The sequence below is a fragment of the Ochotona princeps genome, chromosome 13 (genome assembly GCF_030435755.1).
Source record: "Ochotona princeps isolate mOchPri1 chromosome 13, mOchPri1.hap1, whole genome shotgun sequence".
In the NCBI taxonomy this organism is placed as follows: domain Eukaryota; kingdom Metazoa; phylum Chordata; class Mammalia; order Lagomorpha; family Ochotonidae; genus Ochotona; species Ochotona princeps.
In genome coordinates this window covers 42,675,335-42,688,028 of record NC_080844.1, presented here as the reverse complement: position 1 = coordinate 42,688,028, position 12,694 = coordinate 42,675,335, and the positions used below count along the sequence as shown (strand labels likewise).

General features: G+C 55.3%; 1 protein-coding gene across 1 annotated transcript in view; it reads left to right on the top strand.

The window, feature by feature from the left end:
• TLL2 (tolloid like 2) overlaps positions 1-12,656 on the top strand; it is a 111,624-nt gene extending 98,968 nt beyond the window's left edge. Inside the window, exons 14-21 of the mRNA XM_004580014.2 lie at positions 3,575-3,700; positions 4,341-4,501; positions 5,467-5,647; positions 5,742-5,864; positions 7,512-7,639; positions 8,928-9,141; positions 11,829-12,079; positions 12,400-12,656. Coding sequence (XP_004580071.2) covers positions 3,575-3,700; positions 4,341-4,501; positions 5,467-5,647; positions 5,742-5,864; positions 7,512-7,639; positions 8,928-9,141; positions 11,829-12,079; positions 12,400-12,534 — 1,319 coding nt within the window. The 3' untranslated portion in view covers positions 12,535-12,656. The remainder of the gene's footprint in view (positions 1-3,574; positions 3,701-4,340; positions 4,502-5,466; positions 5,648-5,741; positions 5,865-7,511; positions 7,640-8,927; positions 9,142-11,828; positions 12,080-12,399) is intronic.
• The last annotated feature ends 38 nt before the right edge of the window (positions 12,657-12,694 follow it).

The window sequence follows — 12,694 nt, the reverse complement described above, 5'->3', positions numbered from 1 at the left end:
AATGGGTTTCATCCTCATAGAACCCCTCACAGCTTCAAATGCCACATAGCCAGGCATGGCAGGGGCAACCGCAGCAGACAGGGCCAACAGAGGCTGGGTGCCATCTGCATGCTCGGCCCGTCCTGTCTGCAGTGAGGCCATCAGGACATCGCACTTGGCACCTGGGTCAGGATGCTCCCAAGCAGCAGATGCTGGCAGGGGCCCTGCACAAGCCTTGGAACAAGCTCTTGCTTTGGTCCCAGTTGGCAGGAGGCTCTGCCCAGGATCCAGCTGGCATGGGACATGGGCCAGGGTGCCAGTTGGCTTCTGCACCCTCTCCTGGTGCCAGCTGGCAGCCAGCCCCAGAGCCTACTGATTATTTTGCAAGAGGGCAGCAGCATTGCAAGGGTTGGCTGAGCCGTTTCTGCCACCCCGGTCCTCATGAAGCAAAAAAGCATCATTTCCCTCTGTGAGAACCCCGTTTGCCAGTTCCAGAGCTGATGAGCCACCCAGGGTGCTGGGGGTTGGTACTTCTTCAAAGATCTGGATTGTGCCCCTTCGTCCCTTTCTCTCTCTCTGCCAAACCACTGTTGGGATCCTGCCTGTTGGCAGTCTCATTACTCCGTGTTTCCACTAATCCCAGCGTTTGATGTAAAGAAGCCAGGCTGCACTGGGCCCTGGGGCTAGCCTCATTGGTGTCCTATTGTGCCTTCCCCAAATTTCTCTGAGAGGCTTGGCCTTGGCTCCTGAATCCCCTAGCAAGCAGAAGCCAGAGAGCTTGGGGCTGGTGGGAGTGCACACAGGGTGCCTCCCATAGAAGGCAGGCCCTGGCACCCAGCAGGCCACCCTCTCAAGCTGGAGCAGGTGGTCACCTTCGCTGGTACAAGGGTAAAGGTTTCTCTTTGACTCACGTGCCTGGGGCTAACAACTGCTCTTCTAACTTGGGGGAAATGCAATCTCTTTGCCTCAGGCTTGGGACCATTCCACCTGGCTGAGTGGCGCCGAGCCTGGCTCCCCTGTGGGCCTCTCTCCCTTGTTTGTCTCACCCATGGCCATGGCACAGTCTGAGTCCCCATGGCCTGTTATCACTGTTCTGCTGGGCTCATCCCTTGGCTCCCTCCGGACCTTTCTGGACGGCTTCTGGAATTTGCTGGGTTGCTCTTCCCGCCCCGCCCAGCCTCTCCCTCCGTGGGCCATCCTCATAGCTTTTTCATCTTCCTCCTTTCCTTCCTCCACTCTCTCCTGCCTCAGGGCATCTCGCTTCCTGCAGCAAAGGCTCCTCACCCATTTGAGACTTTAGAAGCAACGTTGATGCCATTTTCTACAGTGAGAGCTCTTAGGCACCAACGGTCCACAAGCTGGGCTCTTGTGTGCCCTGTTCTCAAGCCACAAGCCCTCAAAGCAGTAGACGGATTTCCACTGCAAGGCAAGCGGGGACTCGTGGAAGTAGAATTACCAGCAGGCTCCCAGTTGGCTGGGCGAAGACCCCTTGGTGGACCTAGCCCATATCAAACTCACTTTTAAGCCAGAACTCTTCCCACAATCCCTCTTTAATCTATTTTCCTTCTGTTCTTTTTGGTAAAGGTCTAGGAAGAGGCATTGCCTATTGTATGGTGAGCAACTACTACAGCTTTAGCACACTTAATACTTTGTATGAAGCCGTGGACCAAATCAGCTCTCAGCCTGAAGCATCTCCTAAGCCCAGTCACTCCCGCAGATCAATTTGTTATGGGTTAGGCCTCTGCTGAGCCTAAGAATGCCTCACTGTCAGAGCTGCCCGAGTCACTGTCCATTGTGTGAAACCAGGGGCCAGTGTACAGGGCTTCTCCCCTGAGAGCAGGGAGCAGGCCAGTGAGGAGCGTGCACACAGGGGAGTGCATGGTGGCGAGGGAGCAGGGTCCCCGAGCAGAACGGGAGCAGAGCATGGAGGGTGCGCTGCTTGGAGCATTCCCCTTGTCCGTGGGACGAGTGGATTGGAGGCTGCAGAATGTCAGACTTCCCACCTGACATTTGAGCTTTGATAGTAACAGGAGTCCTCACTCTGGGAGGGCTGAGAAACCATCTCCTAGGTGTGTCATGAAAAGGATTGGTGTCTAAGGTAGCAAGACTGTCTGGGTCCTTATCTTCCACCCATGTCCCACTTTCTGTCCTTTGGCACGTGACTCATTGAGGATGCAGTGGACAACTCCACACCTGCTTCATCCTACCTTCTGGAGCTCGGTGGACCCATGGGCTCCACGCCCTGCCTCCCTGCCCTTTTCTCTTCCCAGATTAGACTTCTAGAAAGATGGCTGCATGTTTAGCTGTCCCTCCACCGGACTCAAGCTGCGTGCTAGAGCTGCGTGCCATTGTGGATAAGTGTGCCACCAGCAGGAAGAGTTCAAGTTTTCCTTTGGTGCCAGTACTCTTCCTGGACTGGCCTAGTGCTGGGATCTTGCTTGCCTTCAGCGACACAGGGGTCAGCGTGGCTCCCATGCTCTTCTGTGTGCAACACTTGTGGCATCCTGCTTGCCACCATTAAACATGCCACTATTTAATTGTCCCAGACACGGCACTAGACACTTGAGGCTGCTGAGCCCCTGGGGCTCCCGGGCTGTTCAGCTTCGTTATAGCTTCTCCTCAGACCTTTGACTAACCTAACAGTATTTTCTGGAACCTTGAAGATCCCCTGTGTGGATCTCTTAAGCATATTCACAAAGATGCTAATTCACAAGTTTTAACTCTGACATGTAGAGAATACTTACAAATCTAGGACTCTGCCTTTTGATCACACTTTTTATTTCACGTTTCTGAGAATTCACATATGTATGGCAGGCTCGTGGGGACTGCTTATGTGTGGGTGCCAGCTTTGCTCCCAATTCCAATTTCCTGCTAGTGTGTGTCTTGGGAGTCTGAAAGGGTCCTTAAGGTTCTAGGCTCTGGTTTCAGCATGGCCCAGCGTGGCTCTTGCATCTGGGGAGTGAACCAGTGATCTTTGTTTCAAATAAATGTAAAGAAAAATCCACATTACCAAAGTAGAAACTTTGGGCCTAGCATGGTAATCTAGTCCTCACTTTGCATGCGCCAGGATCCCATGTGGGCACCAGTTCTAATCCCAGCAACCCTGCTTCACTTCCCATCCAGCTCCCTGCTTGTGGCCTAGGAAAGCAGTCGAGGACGGCCCAAAGCCTTGGGACCCTGCACCTGCATGGGAGACCCAGAGGAGGTTCCTGGCTTCAGATCAGCTCAGTTTCAGCCATTGTGGCCACTTGGAGGTGAACCAGCAGATGGAAGATCTTTGTCTCTCCTCCCCTCTGTAAATATGACTTTCCAATAAAAAATAAATAAATCTTAAAAAAAATAGAAAACTTGATCAGGTCTTGGGTGTGGGGCCCTGTGAACATGCTGAAGGCTCAGCCCTGGTCTTGCCTCAGTGGCGCCCTCGTCTGATCAACAGGTTCAGCTGCCGACATTGGACTCCTTGGAGGTGGTCAGCAGGAGCCACTCTTATTCTCAGGGGACGCTGGCTCAGGACTCCCTGGGATGTGGAGTTCGGGAGAAATGGACCAGGTGGCTTTGTGTCAACTGATCTCAGTTCACCTTCCTTCTGCGACAGAGGTGGATGAGTGTTCCTGGCCAGACCACGGTGGGTGTGAGCATCGCTGTGTCAACACACTGGGGAGCTACAAGTGCACCTGCGACCCTGGCTATGAGCTGGCCACCGACAAGAAGACATGCGAAGGTCAGTACTTGGTCTTCCTAGCTGGAGGGAGATGTAGTACAGGGAGGGGCAGAGATGGGACAGGTGGCTGGCTGTGAAGTGAGAGACAGACATGACTTAGGATTCCGCTGCCTCAGGAAGGGAGAAGCAGCTTGATGGCAGTCGTGGCCGCCACCCTACAAACTGAAAGTCTGGAACCATGGTGGCTTCCTCCCATGACTGTGTAAAATCCACACGGGCATTAAGGTGGAAAACAGAAGCAAAGGAAAATGACAAGCCTTTGGTGTGTGTCAAGTGTTTGCACACTGCCCTTTTACCGCAATTCCTTACCAAAATTGTGCTTGTGTAGGCCAGGGATGTTGACTGGCCTGGTCCTTGCATTTCTGATTCTCTTTTGGCCCAAGCCACGCGGAGCCTGAGTAGAGGATGGGTCAAGTCCACAGCCATCGTTCTTGGAAGTGGTTAAGACTTTTGTCCCCAGTTCCGCCTCTGCAAATCCTTAGGCAAAAACCGTTAGGCTGGGGGAAAAGGAGGTTGCTTGTCCAGAAAACAATTTTTAAAAAAGAAAGAAAATGTGCTACTGTTAGAGAGCAGAGCTTGCTGCTGCTCAGGGGAGCCTCAGTCCCTTGATGTGAAAGCCATGTGTGTCCCCCCTGTGCAGTGGCCTGTGGCGGCTTCATCACCAAGTTGAATGGAACCATCACCAGCCCCGGATGGCCGAAGGAGTACCCCACAAACAAGAACTGTGTGTGGCAGGTGGTGGCCCCGGCTCAGTACCGGATCTCCCTGCAGTTCGAGGTGTTTGAACTGGAAGGCAATGATGTAAGTTCCTGCCGGCGGGGGGAAGGTGGATGGATGACGCTGTGGGGGCGGTGATGTAGGGGTACCTGGGAGGGCTGGGCAGTCAGGGAGGTGGTTCGAGCTGAAGCCGCAGCACAGCTCAGTGGATCTCAGCAGCGCAGAGCAGGGAGGGCACAGCCTTCTTGCCCTCTCATCACAGATTCGGGAGGCAGGTGCTGCGGAGTAGGAGGTGGTTATGATAGGACTGCCCCATCTTGGGGACTGCTGTTGAGCTGCAGGTCCTGTGGGCACCCTAGACAGCCTTCCCCTTTGCACAGGTGGTCATGGATGACCCAGTCAACTGAGATACAGGTGCCAGTCTCACATGCCTATTGGCCACACCTAGGCTTGGAGTGTGCCCTCCACTCACCCCCCATGCCTGGGCACACAGCCTCCTCTTCATGGCCTATCTCTCCCCTACCGAGCTGAGATTCTCAGCTCTAAAACATCACCGGCCTGGTTCATGTTTGACCAACCAACAGGTCAGGCCTTTTTGCTACCAATTGGAGAGCCCAATGCCGGTGACCTTGACACATGGAAAAGTCAGTGGCTTATGGCTCTGGCTCTACACAGCCGGTTGAGCTGTGTGACTTGGGAGGAATGTCTTTTCCTCTCTGAGCTTCTGTTTCTCTGTGTGAAAATCAGACAGAGTTGCTTTGTGTCTGGCGCTCACAGACTTTCCTTCCTCCTCTCCTCGCTCACCTTTTCTGCAAGCAGAGCCTCAGAGGCAGCCCAGTATACAGAACCAGCAGAGGCAGGTGCAACCTTACAGGGACTTCCAAGCCCTGTGCCCTGGAGTGCCAGGGACCCCTGATCCCCAGTGTAGCGATCGAAGAGTTCCCTCCGCTGTGTACCTGGCAGAGCTCGCGTGACCCCTTGGCCCAGGGCAGCTCCCAGGAAGGACATGGCAGTGTCCTGGAGCCACTCCCCACCATACTCCCTTGCAGGTGTGCAAGTATGATTTTGTGGAGGTGCGCAGCGGCCTGTCCCCCGACGCCAGGCTGCACGGCAAGTTCTGCGGCGGGGAGACGCCCGAGGTCATCACCTCGCAGGGCAACAACATGCGTGTGGAGTTCAAGTCCGACAACACAGTCTGCAAACGCGGCTTCCGGGCCCACTTTTTCTCAGGTAAGCAGGTTCTGGGGCGCTCCCAGCGGAACAGAGAGGGGCGCCCCTTTATAGACGAGTCCTTTCAGGAGAGTGCCCTCTGCCATCTCCCCAGACAAGGACGAGTGTGCCCAGGACAACGGCGGCTGCCAGCACGAGTGTGTGAACACGTTCGGCAGCTACCTGTGCCGGTGCAGGAACGGCTACCGGCTGCATGACGGCCACGACTGCAAGGAGGGTGAGGCTGCCCCGTGGGGTCCTGGAGCACAGGCAGCATCAGGGTGGTGCGTGTGACGGTGGTGGTGCACCTCTGCCGCCCCCTCGGGGCTCTAACCCCGCAGCAGGAGCACCACTCCTGCTCACTGGCACCTGAACACCTGCTGTGGCTCCTCAGAGCCATTCCCCCCAGAGCAGCCAGCTCAGCTCGCTCCTCCCCTGTCTCTGTCCTGGTTGTGCCACTCATCAGCTGTGTGTCCTTGGCCAAGTAACTGGCCCTCTCTGAGCCCCCTCTTTCTGTTCAAAAGAGGCGGCACGTACCTCTATCTTATGATCTTTGTGAAAATTGCAAGAATTCCCAGGAGGTGTTTTGGATGACCTGGCGCACCTTACACACTTGGATGCTAGGGCTGCCAGCATCTCAGACCATGTCATTACCTACCCAGACAGGGAACTTGGGAAATGCTTTGCTGCATTCACTGTCGGGGGTGGGGGGCTCTGCAGGCCAGGTGGCCTGGTCGTTCTGGAGGGAGCTTTCTCTGTGTGTTTCCTCTGCCCAGAGAAGGGGGTCTGAGCCTCTGTGATAACCATAAAAGCCTCTGCTCCTCCCTGGCCTTGGCCCCGGCCACAGAACCTGGCAAAATGAGTTCACCAGGGTAAACCCGTTGGAGTCAGAGACTTTGGCAGCGGGAGCAGTGGTGGGTGGGAGTGTGGAATGTGAAAGATGGGCTAGTGGTTCTACTGTGGCAGGTGCAACCTGTGTGGCCAACCCAGCCTTACAACCAGGACTCTGGTGTTCAGGCATAGGGGTGGGTAGGGAAGCGGGCAGAATGTGGAAGGAATGACTGACTGGGGCAGAGGACAGGAGGGGCATAAACTCTGCCTCGGCTCACGTGGAGTCTGCACGGATAGGGCAAAGGACACAAGAGCACAGACTCCTGTGGCTGAAGCTCAGAATCCTTGGCACCTGTTCTGTTGGCTGTAGGGACTGGCCCTGAGTAGGAAAAACCCTCTTTAGAACAATCTGGCAGCTGCTGCCTCCACCTGCCGCCTTGGCCTGAAGCCCCCTGGAGTTTACTATCTATGGTCCCATGGTTCCCAGTCCGTGACGGGCTGGGCTCAAGTCCTAGCCACATACCCCTTACCAGCCAGACACTGACCCCTCCCTAAACCAATTTTACTGTGTGAAAATGCCAGTTGCAGGGCATGTTGTGGGGCCTCCTGTGCTGGGGAGCACCATGGCAGGTCCAGAGGAAACTGTCCCGGGGAACTGATGCAAGTGGCTGCGAGTGCTCACACTCCAAGCCCTGAACATCGGCATACCATCCTGACAAGCTCAGCTCCCCTGTGGTTAATACAGGCACTTGTCCTGGAGCCCCAAAGGCTGTAGACAGTACAACTGGGATGACAGCTGCTCTCAGGGGCTGTACACCTCCCGCAGCGGGATGAGCCATCCAGCTGGCCCCTGAGCCACAGTCAGGAAGGCAGTAGAGTTGTCTTGGGGAGACCGCAGGTGCCCGCCCTAGCGGACACTTAGGACTGCTGATGGTTCCACCCTCCACCTTGATAATGACCCCGCAGACACTCCAGAGGGGAAGAGAAACTTCCAGAACACCTGTGGTGCTGCCCACAGGTGACTGACCTCTCTGTCTCCCTCCTCCACCCCCAGCTGGCTGTGCACACAAGATCAGCGGTGCCGAGGGAACCCTGGTGAGCCCTAACTGGCCTGACAAGTACCCCAGCCGCAAAGAGTGCACCTGGAACATCTCATCCACTGCTGGCCACAGGGTGAAGCTTGTGAGTTGAACTTCTGTGGTTTTACTAAGAACGTGGATGAATCCGAGGGCTGGATGGATGGACAGATTGGAGTTTGAGGCTCTGCTTTGCCACTTCCCAGATGGCTTTGGGGGAAGGCAACTGAGCCTTTGGAGGGGGGCTTCTGATGCAGAAAAGGAGCGTGAGAATGAGGCCCACCACACAAAGATGGACGCACAAAAGCATTACCGTAACACCTGTTCTCCATGGTCCCCGTGGGGGCACCACCCACCGTGCTGTTTGAGACTCCATTATGTCCAGGGTTACATTTTTGTAAAAAACAATATGGTCTCAGTGAAAAAGAAATGTACATCACCTCCAAAGAGGATTGGGAAACCCAAGGTCCCTGGTCCCTTCCACTTCCACTCTGGAAAATACCCACTCCTTATTTTCTTGTGAATCCTTCTAGAAATTTCCTCTGCACACACTCTTTATGTGTAGGCACAGGAGAAATACAGATTTTTTTTTTCTACTTAACTAACAATCTTAACATTCATGTTCTACAACTTGGTTCCCCCCGCCCCCAGTTAACTGTAGGAAACTAAATTATGCAAATTCTCCCTTGAAGTTTTGTTGCTCAGTCTTCCCAAGCTTCATGTAGAGCTGCGTGGTGCCTGGGCCATGCGGCCTGCACCCCAGGCTGGGCTGCTTGGAGGCATGGTTCCTGGGCCGTGTGTGTGGCCTGTACCCCAGGCTGGGCTGCTTGGAGGGGACATCAGGGAATGTGAGAGCTCCTTGTGCACAGTCTTACCAGGGTTGAGTGAAGAAATGCCTGAAAACCCTAGCCATGGAAAAGCCGCAGGTGGCTGCCGTGAGATGCCGACAGAGAGCAGGGTGGGCCCCATGGGCCTCAGCGATGTTCTCTGTGCTCCAAGGCCACGTGGTGGAGTGCAGAAGTCACAAGTGGGTCTCTGAACCGGGAGCCCCTGGGTCATGGCTTCACTGCTGGGCCTGTGGTTGGCCATTGCTGCCTCCCTGCCCAGTGTCCTCACAGCTCGGGGGTGTGAAGGGCACAGGTGGGAGGCCTGTCCACCCTGAGCACAGCCGATACCTGGCTCCCAGGGTCAGGATGCAAGAAGACAGAGCCGGGCAGGTGATAGCCACTTTGGCTTCTGGAGCCCCTGCATTGCCTCTGCAGGCAGCCACAGTCCCCATAGCTTGGAATCGTTACTTCTGGGCCCAAAACCCATAGACGTCCCTGCGTGCCCACCTGACTTGTACCCCTGGCTGTGCCAGGCCCCTGCCTGACTGCGTGCTCCTCTGTCCCCAGACGTTCAACACGTTTGAGATTGAACAACACCAGGAGTGTGCCTACGACCACCTGGACGTGTATGACGGCCCCGACAGCCTGGCCCCCCTCCTCGGCCGCTTCTGTGGCAGCAAGAAGCCAGCGCCCGTGGTGGCCTCGGGCAGCAGCCTGTTCCTGGGCTTTTACTCCGATGCCTCGGTGCAGAGGACAGGCTTCCAGGCAGTGCACAGCACAGGTATGGGGCCGCAGGGCTGTGGGGCAGCCACTGCCAGCCAGGGCCAGGAGCGCCCTCGCCAGGAGCGCCCTTGCCAGGAGCAGGCGATGGCGGAGAGCCAGGTCTGCCTCTGGCTGCGACTGTCTAGGGGCAGGGAGTGTGACAAGCATCCTGTGAATGTGAAGTGTGAGCAAACACAGGGAGAGGCAGGGTTTTCTCTTCTGACATCCTTGCCGGACAAAATGCAAGGTGGGCAACTTTTTTTTTTTTACTTTTTTTTTTAAATTTATTTATTATTTTTAATTCATTAATTACATTGTATTATGTGACACAGTTACATAGGTACTTGGGTTCTCCCCACCCCTCCCCAAACCCTCCCACCATGGTGGATTCCTCCACCTTGTTGCATAACCACAGTTCAAGTTCAGTTGAGATTCCCCCATTGCAAGCATATACCAAACACAGAATCCAGCATCTTATTGTCTAGTCAAGTTCAACGGCTTTTTAGGTATACCCTCTCTGGTCTGAAGACAGAGCCAGCAGAGTATCATCCCGATCAATTAAAAGCTCCAACATACCATCAGCAAAAATTTCCATCCTTATGGAATTAATTGACATAGTAATGAGTAACCAATAAGGTGGGCAACTTTTTGTTAGTGCCCCATTTCTTTTTTCTCCTTCCTCCCCATAAAACTGTACTGGCAATCTGGCTGCTCTGGGCTGCCTCACCCTCCCAGGTGCTGGGTGGTGTCGAGTAGTCCTTGTTACCCTGTGGGGACCAGCTCTGCAAAGTGACAGCGCCTCTGTTCCCGCTCTTGCCCCCGCCCCCACAAACCCCCTCTTAGAATGTCAGCCATTCTGTTGGGTCCTTTGGAGAAAGCAGCTTGCACGTCTAGGGACTGTTTTTGCCAAGTAGAAGAAGGTCAGCAAGAAAATGGACTGCTCTGTAGTCACGGAAACGTCATCACCCGGTCCTAGGAAATGTGTGACCCTGATGCTGCTCCTGGCCTTGGAACAGAGCTCCTTGGTGGAGCCGGGAGCTGGTGGAGGCACCTCAGCTTCTGGGGTGCCCAGCCTGACATCACGATCACGGTGATCATGCCACCGGCCCCTTCCCCCCAGTGTTTGTTAGCTGGGTTTTTTTTTTTTTTAATTTATCTTAAGCATTTGAAAGGCAAAGTGCCAGAAAGAGAGGGAGAAGATTTGCTCTCTGCTGGTTCACTCCCTCCGATGGCCACCAAGGGATTCTATGTGAGGCTTCCATGTGGGTGGCAGGGGCCCAAGCACTTGGGCCACCTGCTACTGCGTTTTACAGGTGAGTTAGTGATGAGCTGGATCAGAGCAGCTGGGAACCAAGCTGGCACTCAGGGATGCCAGCATTTTGGGCAGTGGTTTAACCCCGGGACCCCCAACACCAGCCCCTTAGTTATTTAATTTGAAAAATCAAAGAGACAGATCTCCATTTGCTGGTTTACTTCCCAAATACCTGCAAGAGCTGAGGCTGAGTGAGGCCAGTGCCAGGAGCAGGGCTCTGCGTGTGCACAGCGGGCACTGACCTACTACAGCCATCACTGCTGCCTCCCAGGATGAGCCTGAGCAGGAAGCTGAACAGGAAGTGGAGCTGGGACGCAAATCCAGACAGTCTGGTATGGGATGTGGGCATTCTAGCCACTGCACAGCCGCCTGCCCCTCCAGTGTTTGCTTTTCCACCGGGCAGTGCTGGAAAATCTAACAGGTCAAGCAAAACATCCCCCAGCATCCTTAGTGGGTCTGGCTTGCCCTGCTCAGCAGAGAGAGTACTGTTTGGCTCCTGGAACCTTCTTAAGCTCCTTCAGGAGCTCTGGCTCCTCCCAGAGAAGCTGAAAATCCACTGACTGGTGTTTCAGCCTCTTCCCTGCAGACAGAGACCAGGAAGGAGGCCGCCTGAGGTGCATCAGGGGCCCAGCAGGCAAAGTGAGGCACACCCAGAGTCAGTATTGGAAGAGAACTAATAAGGGCACCACAGTGGGCACTGCAGCTGCCGGGGCTGGGAAGCCAAGGCTGTCACCACCTCAGCTGGGTGGGCAGGAGCGCCAGCTGGGACCAGATACAGCTGTGTGTAGGTGCCTCAATCGTGACGGATCGGGCAGGGGAGGGGTGGGAACCTACACACCCTGACCTGCCTCAGGCCCAGAGCTCCCCATGGCCAATCAGGCAGATGCAGACTGGACGCGAGTGCCCCACCCCCAGAGCTGGTGCAGGCCATGGTGGGTGCCAGCTCCTTTCATGGCTTATGGTCCATCTGGTTTATCATATGTGAACTCCAGCAGTGAGACACAGGGTGGGGTGGGATACAGAGCCAGCCCAGACTGAAACTTGGGAGGGCTGAGCGCACACCTGGCATTCTCGTGTGCGTGTATCGCCCTCTGCTGGCCAAAGCTGCACATTGCAGCAAGCCGGGCCGGCGAGTGTGGGCCCTTGGCCGCGGTTGGGAGTGCTTGCAGGGAGTAAGACTCAAGGGGTGGCAAACGAGTCCAAACGTCCTTTGATAAGGAGTGGCAAGCTGTGTTCGGTCCCATGCTAAGGAATTCTAGCCCTTAGGCTTCCAGCCTGGGAGCCTGGCCAATCTGGGACACCCTCCAGGGATCAATGCTTACCCCTGTTACCCAGGCAAGTGGCCCTGGTATTCTGGGGTCCCAGGTAGCAACTCGGTTCTCTTTCCGCTCCAGAGTGTGGGGGCAGGCTGAAGGCCGACGTACAGACCAAAGAGCTCTATTCCCATGCCCAGTTTGGGGACAACAACTACCCGAGCCAGGCCCGCTGCGACTGGGTGATTGTGGCAGAGGATGGCTACGGTGTAGAGCTCGTGTTCCAGACCTTCGAGGTGGAGGAGGAGGCCGACTGCAGCTACGACTACATGGAGGCCTACGACGGCTACGACAGCTCTGCGCCCCGGCTGGGCCGCTTCTGCGGCTCCGGGGTGAGTCCCTGGGCATGCCAGAGCAGGGCCCCCCGGGATTCAGGCGGTGGCATGGGAGGCAGGTAGAGGCCAACACAGCCTGGGAGTCAGTTCTCTGAAAATCCCAAATCACTCTCTTGGCATCTGAACTATGCAAAGGAAATCTCCTTTGGAAACGCACAACCCCGAATTTTGTATGGAGAAGGACTCGCATGCTGGCTGCCCTGCAGGGCCTGGGGCCAGAGGCTGCTCCCAGCCACAATACCCCTCCTGTGCCCCTTGGTGAGGTCCTGCCCCATGGCAGCCAGCTGACGCCTGGCTTTCCTCTCGCCTTTCCTCAGCCGCTGGAAGAGATCTACTCCGCAGGGGACTCCCTGATGATCCGGTTCCACACAGACGACACCATTAGCAAGAAGGGTTTCCATGGCCGCTACACCAGCACCAAGTTCCAGGACGCCCTGCACATGAGGAAATGATGCCCAGGTGCCAGAAAGACAGAACTGGGGGTGTGGCTTTTGTGTTTGGTTTTTGCTTTGTTTTGTTTTACAAAAAAAAATTTTTTGCACCTTGAGAGTCAGCCCTAAAACCATAGATGATATTTTTTTCCTCAAACACTCAAAACCCAGTCTTAGAGGG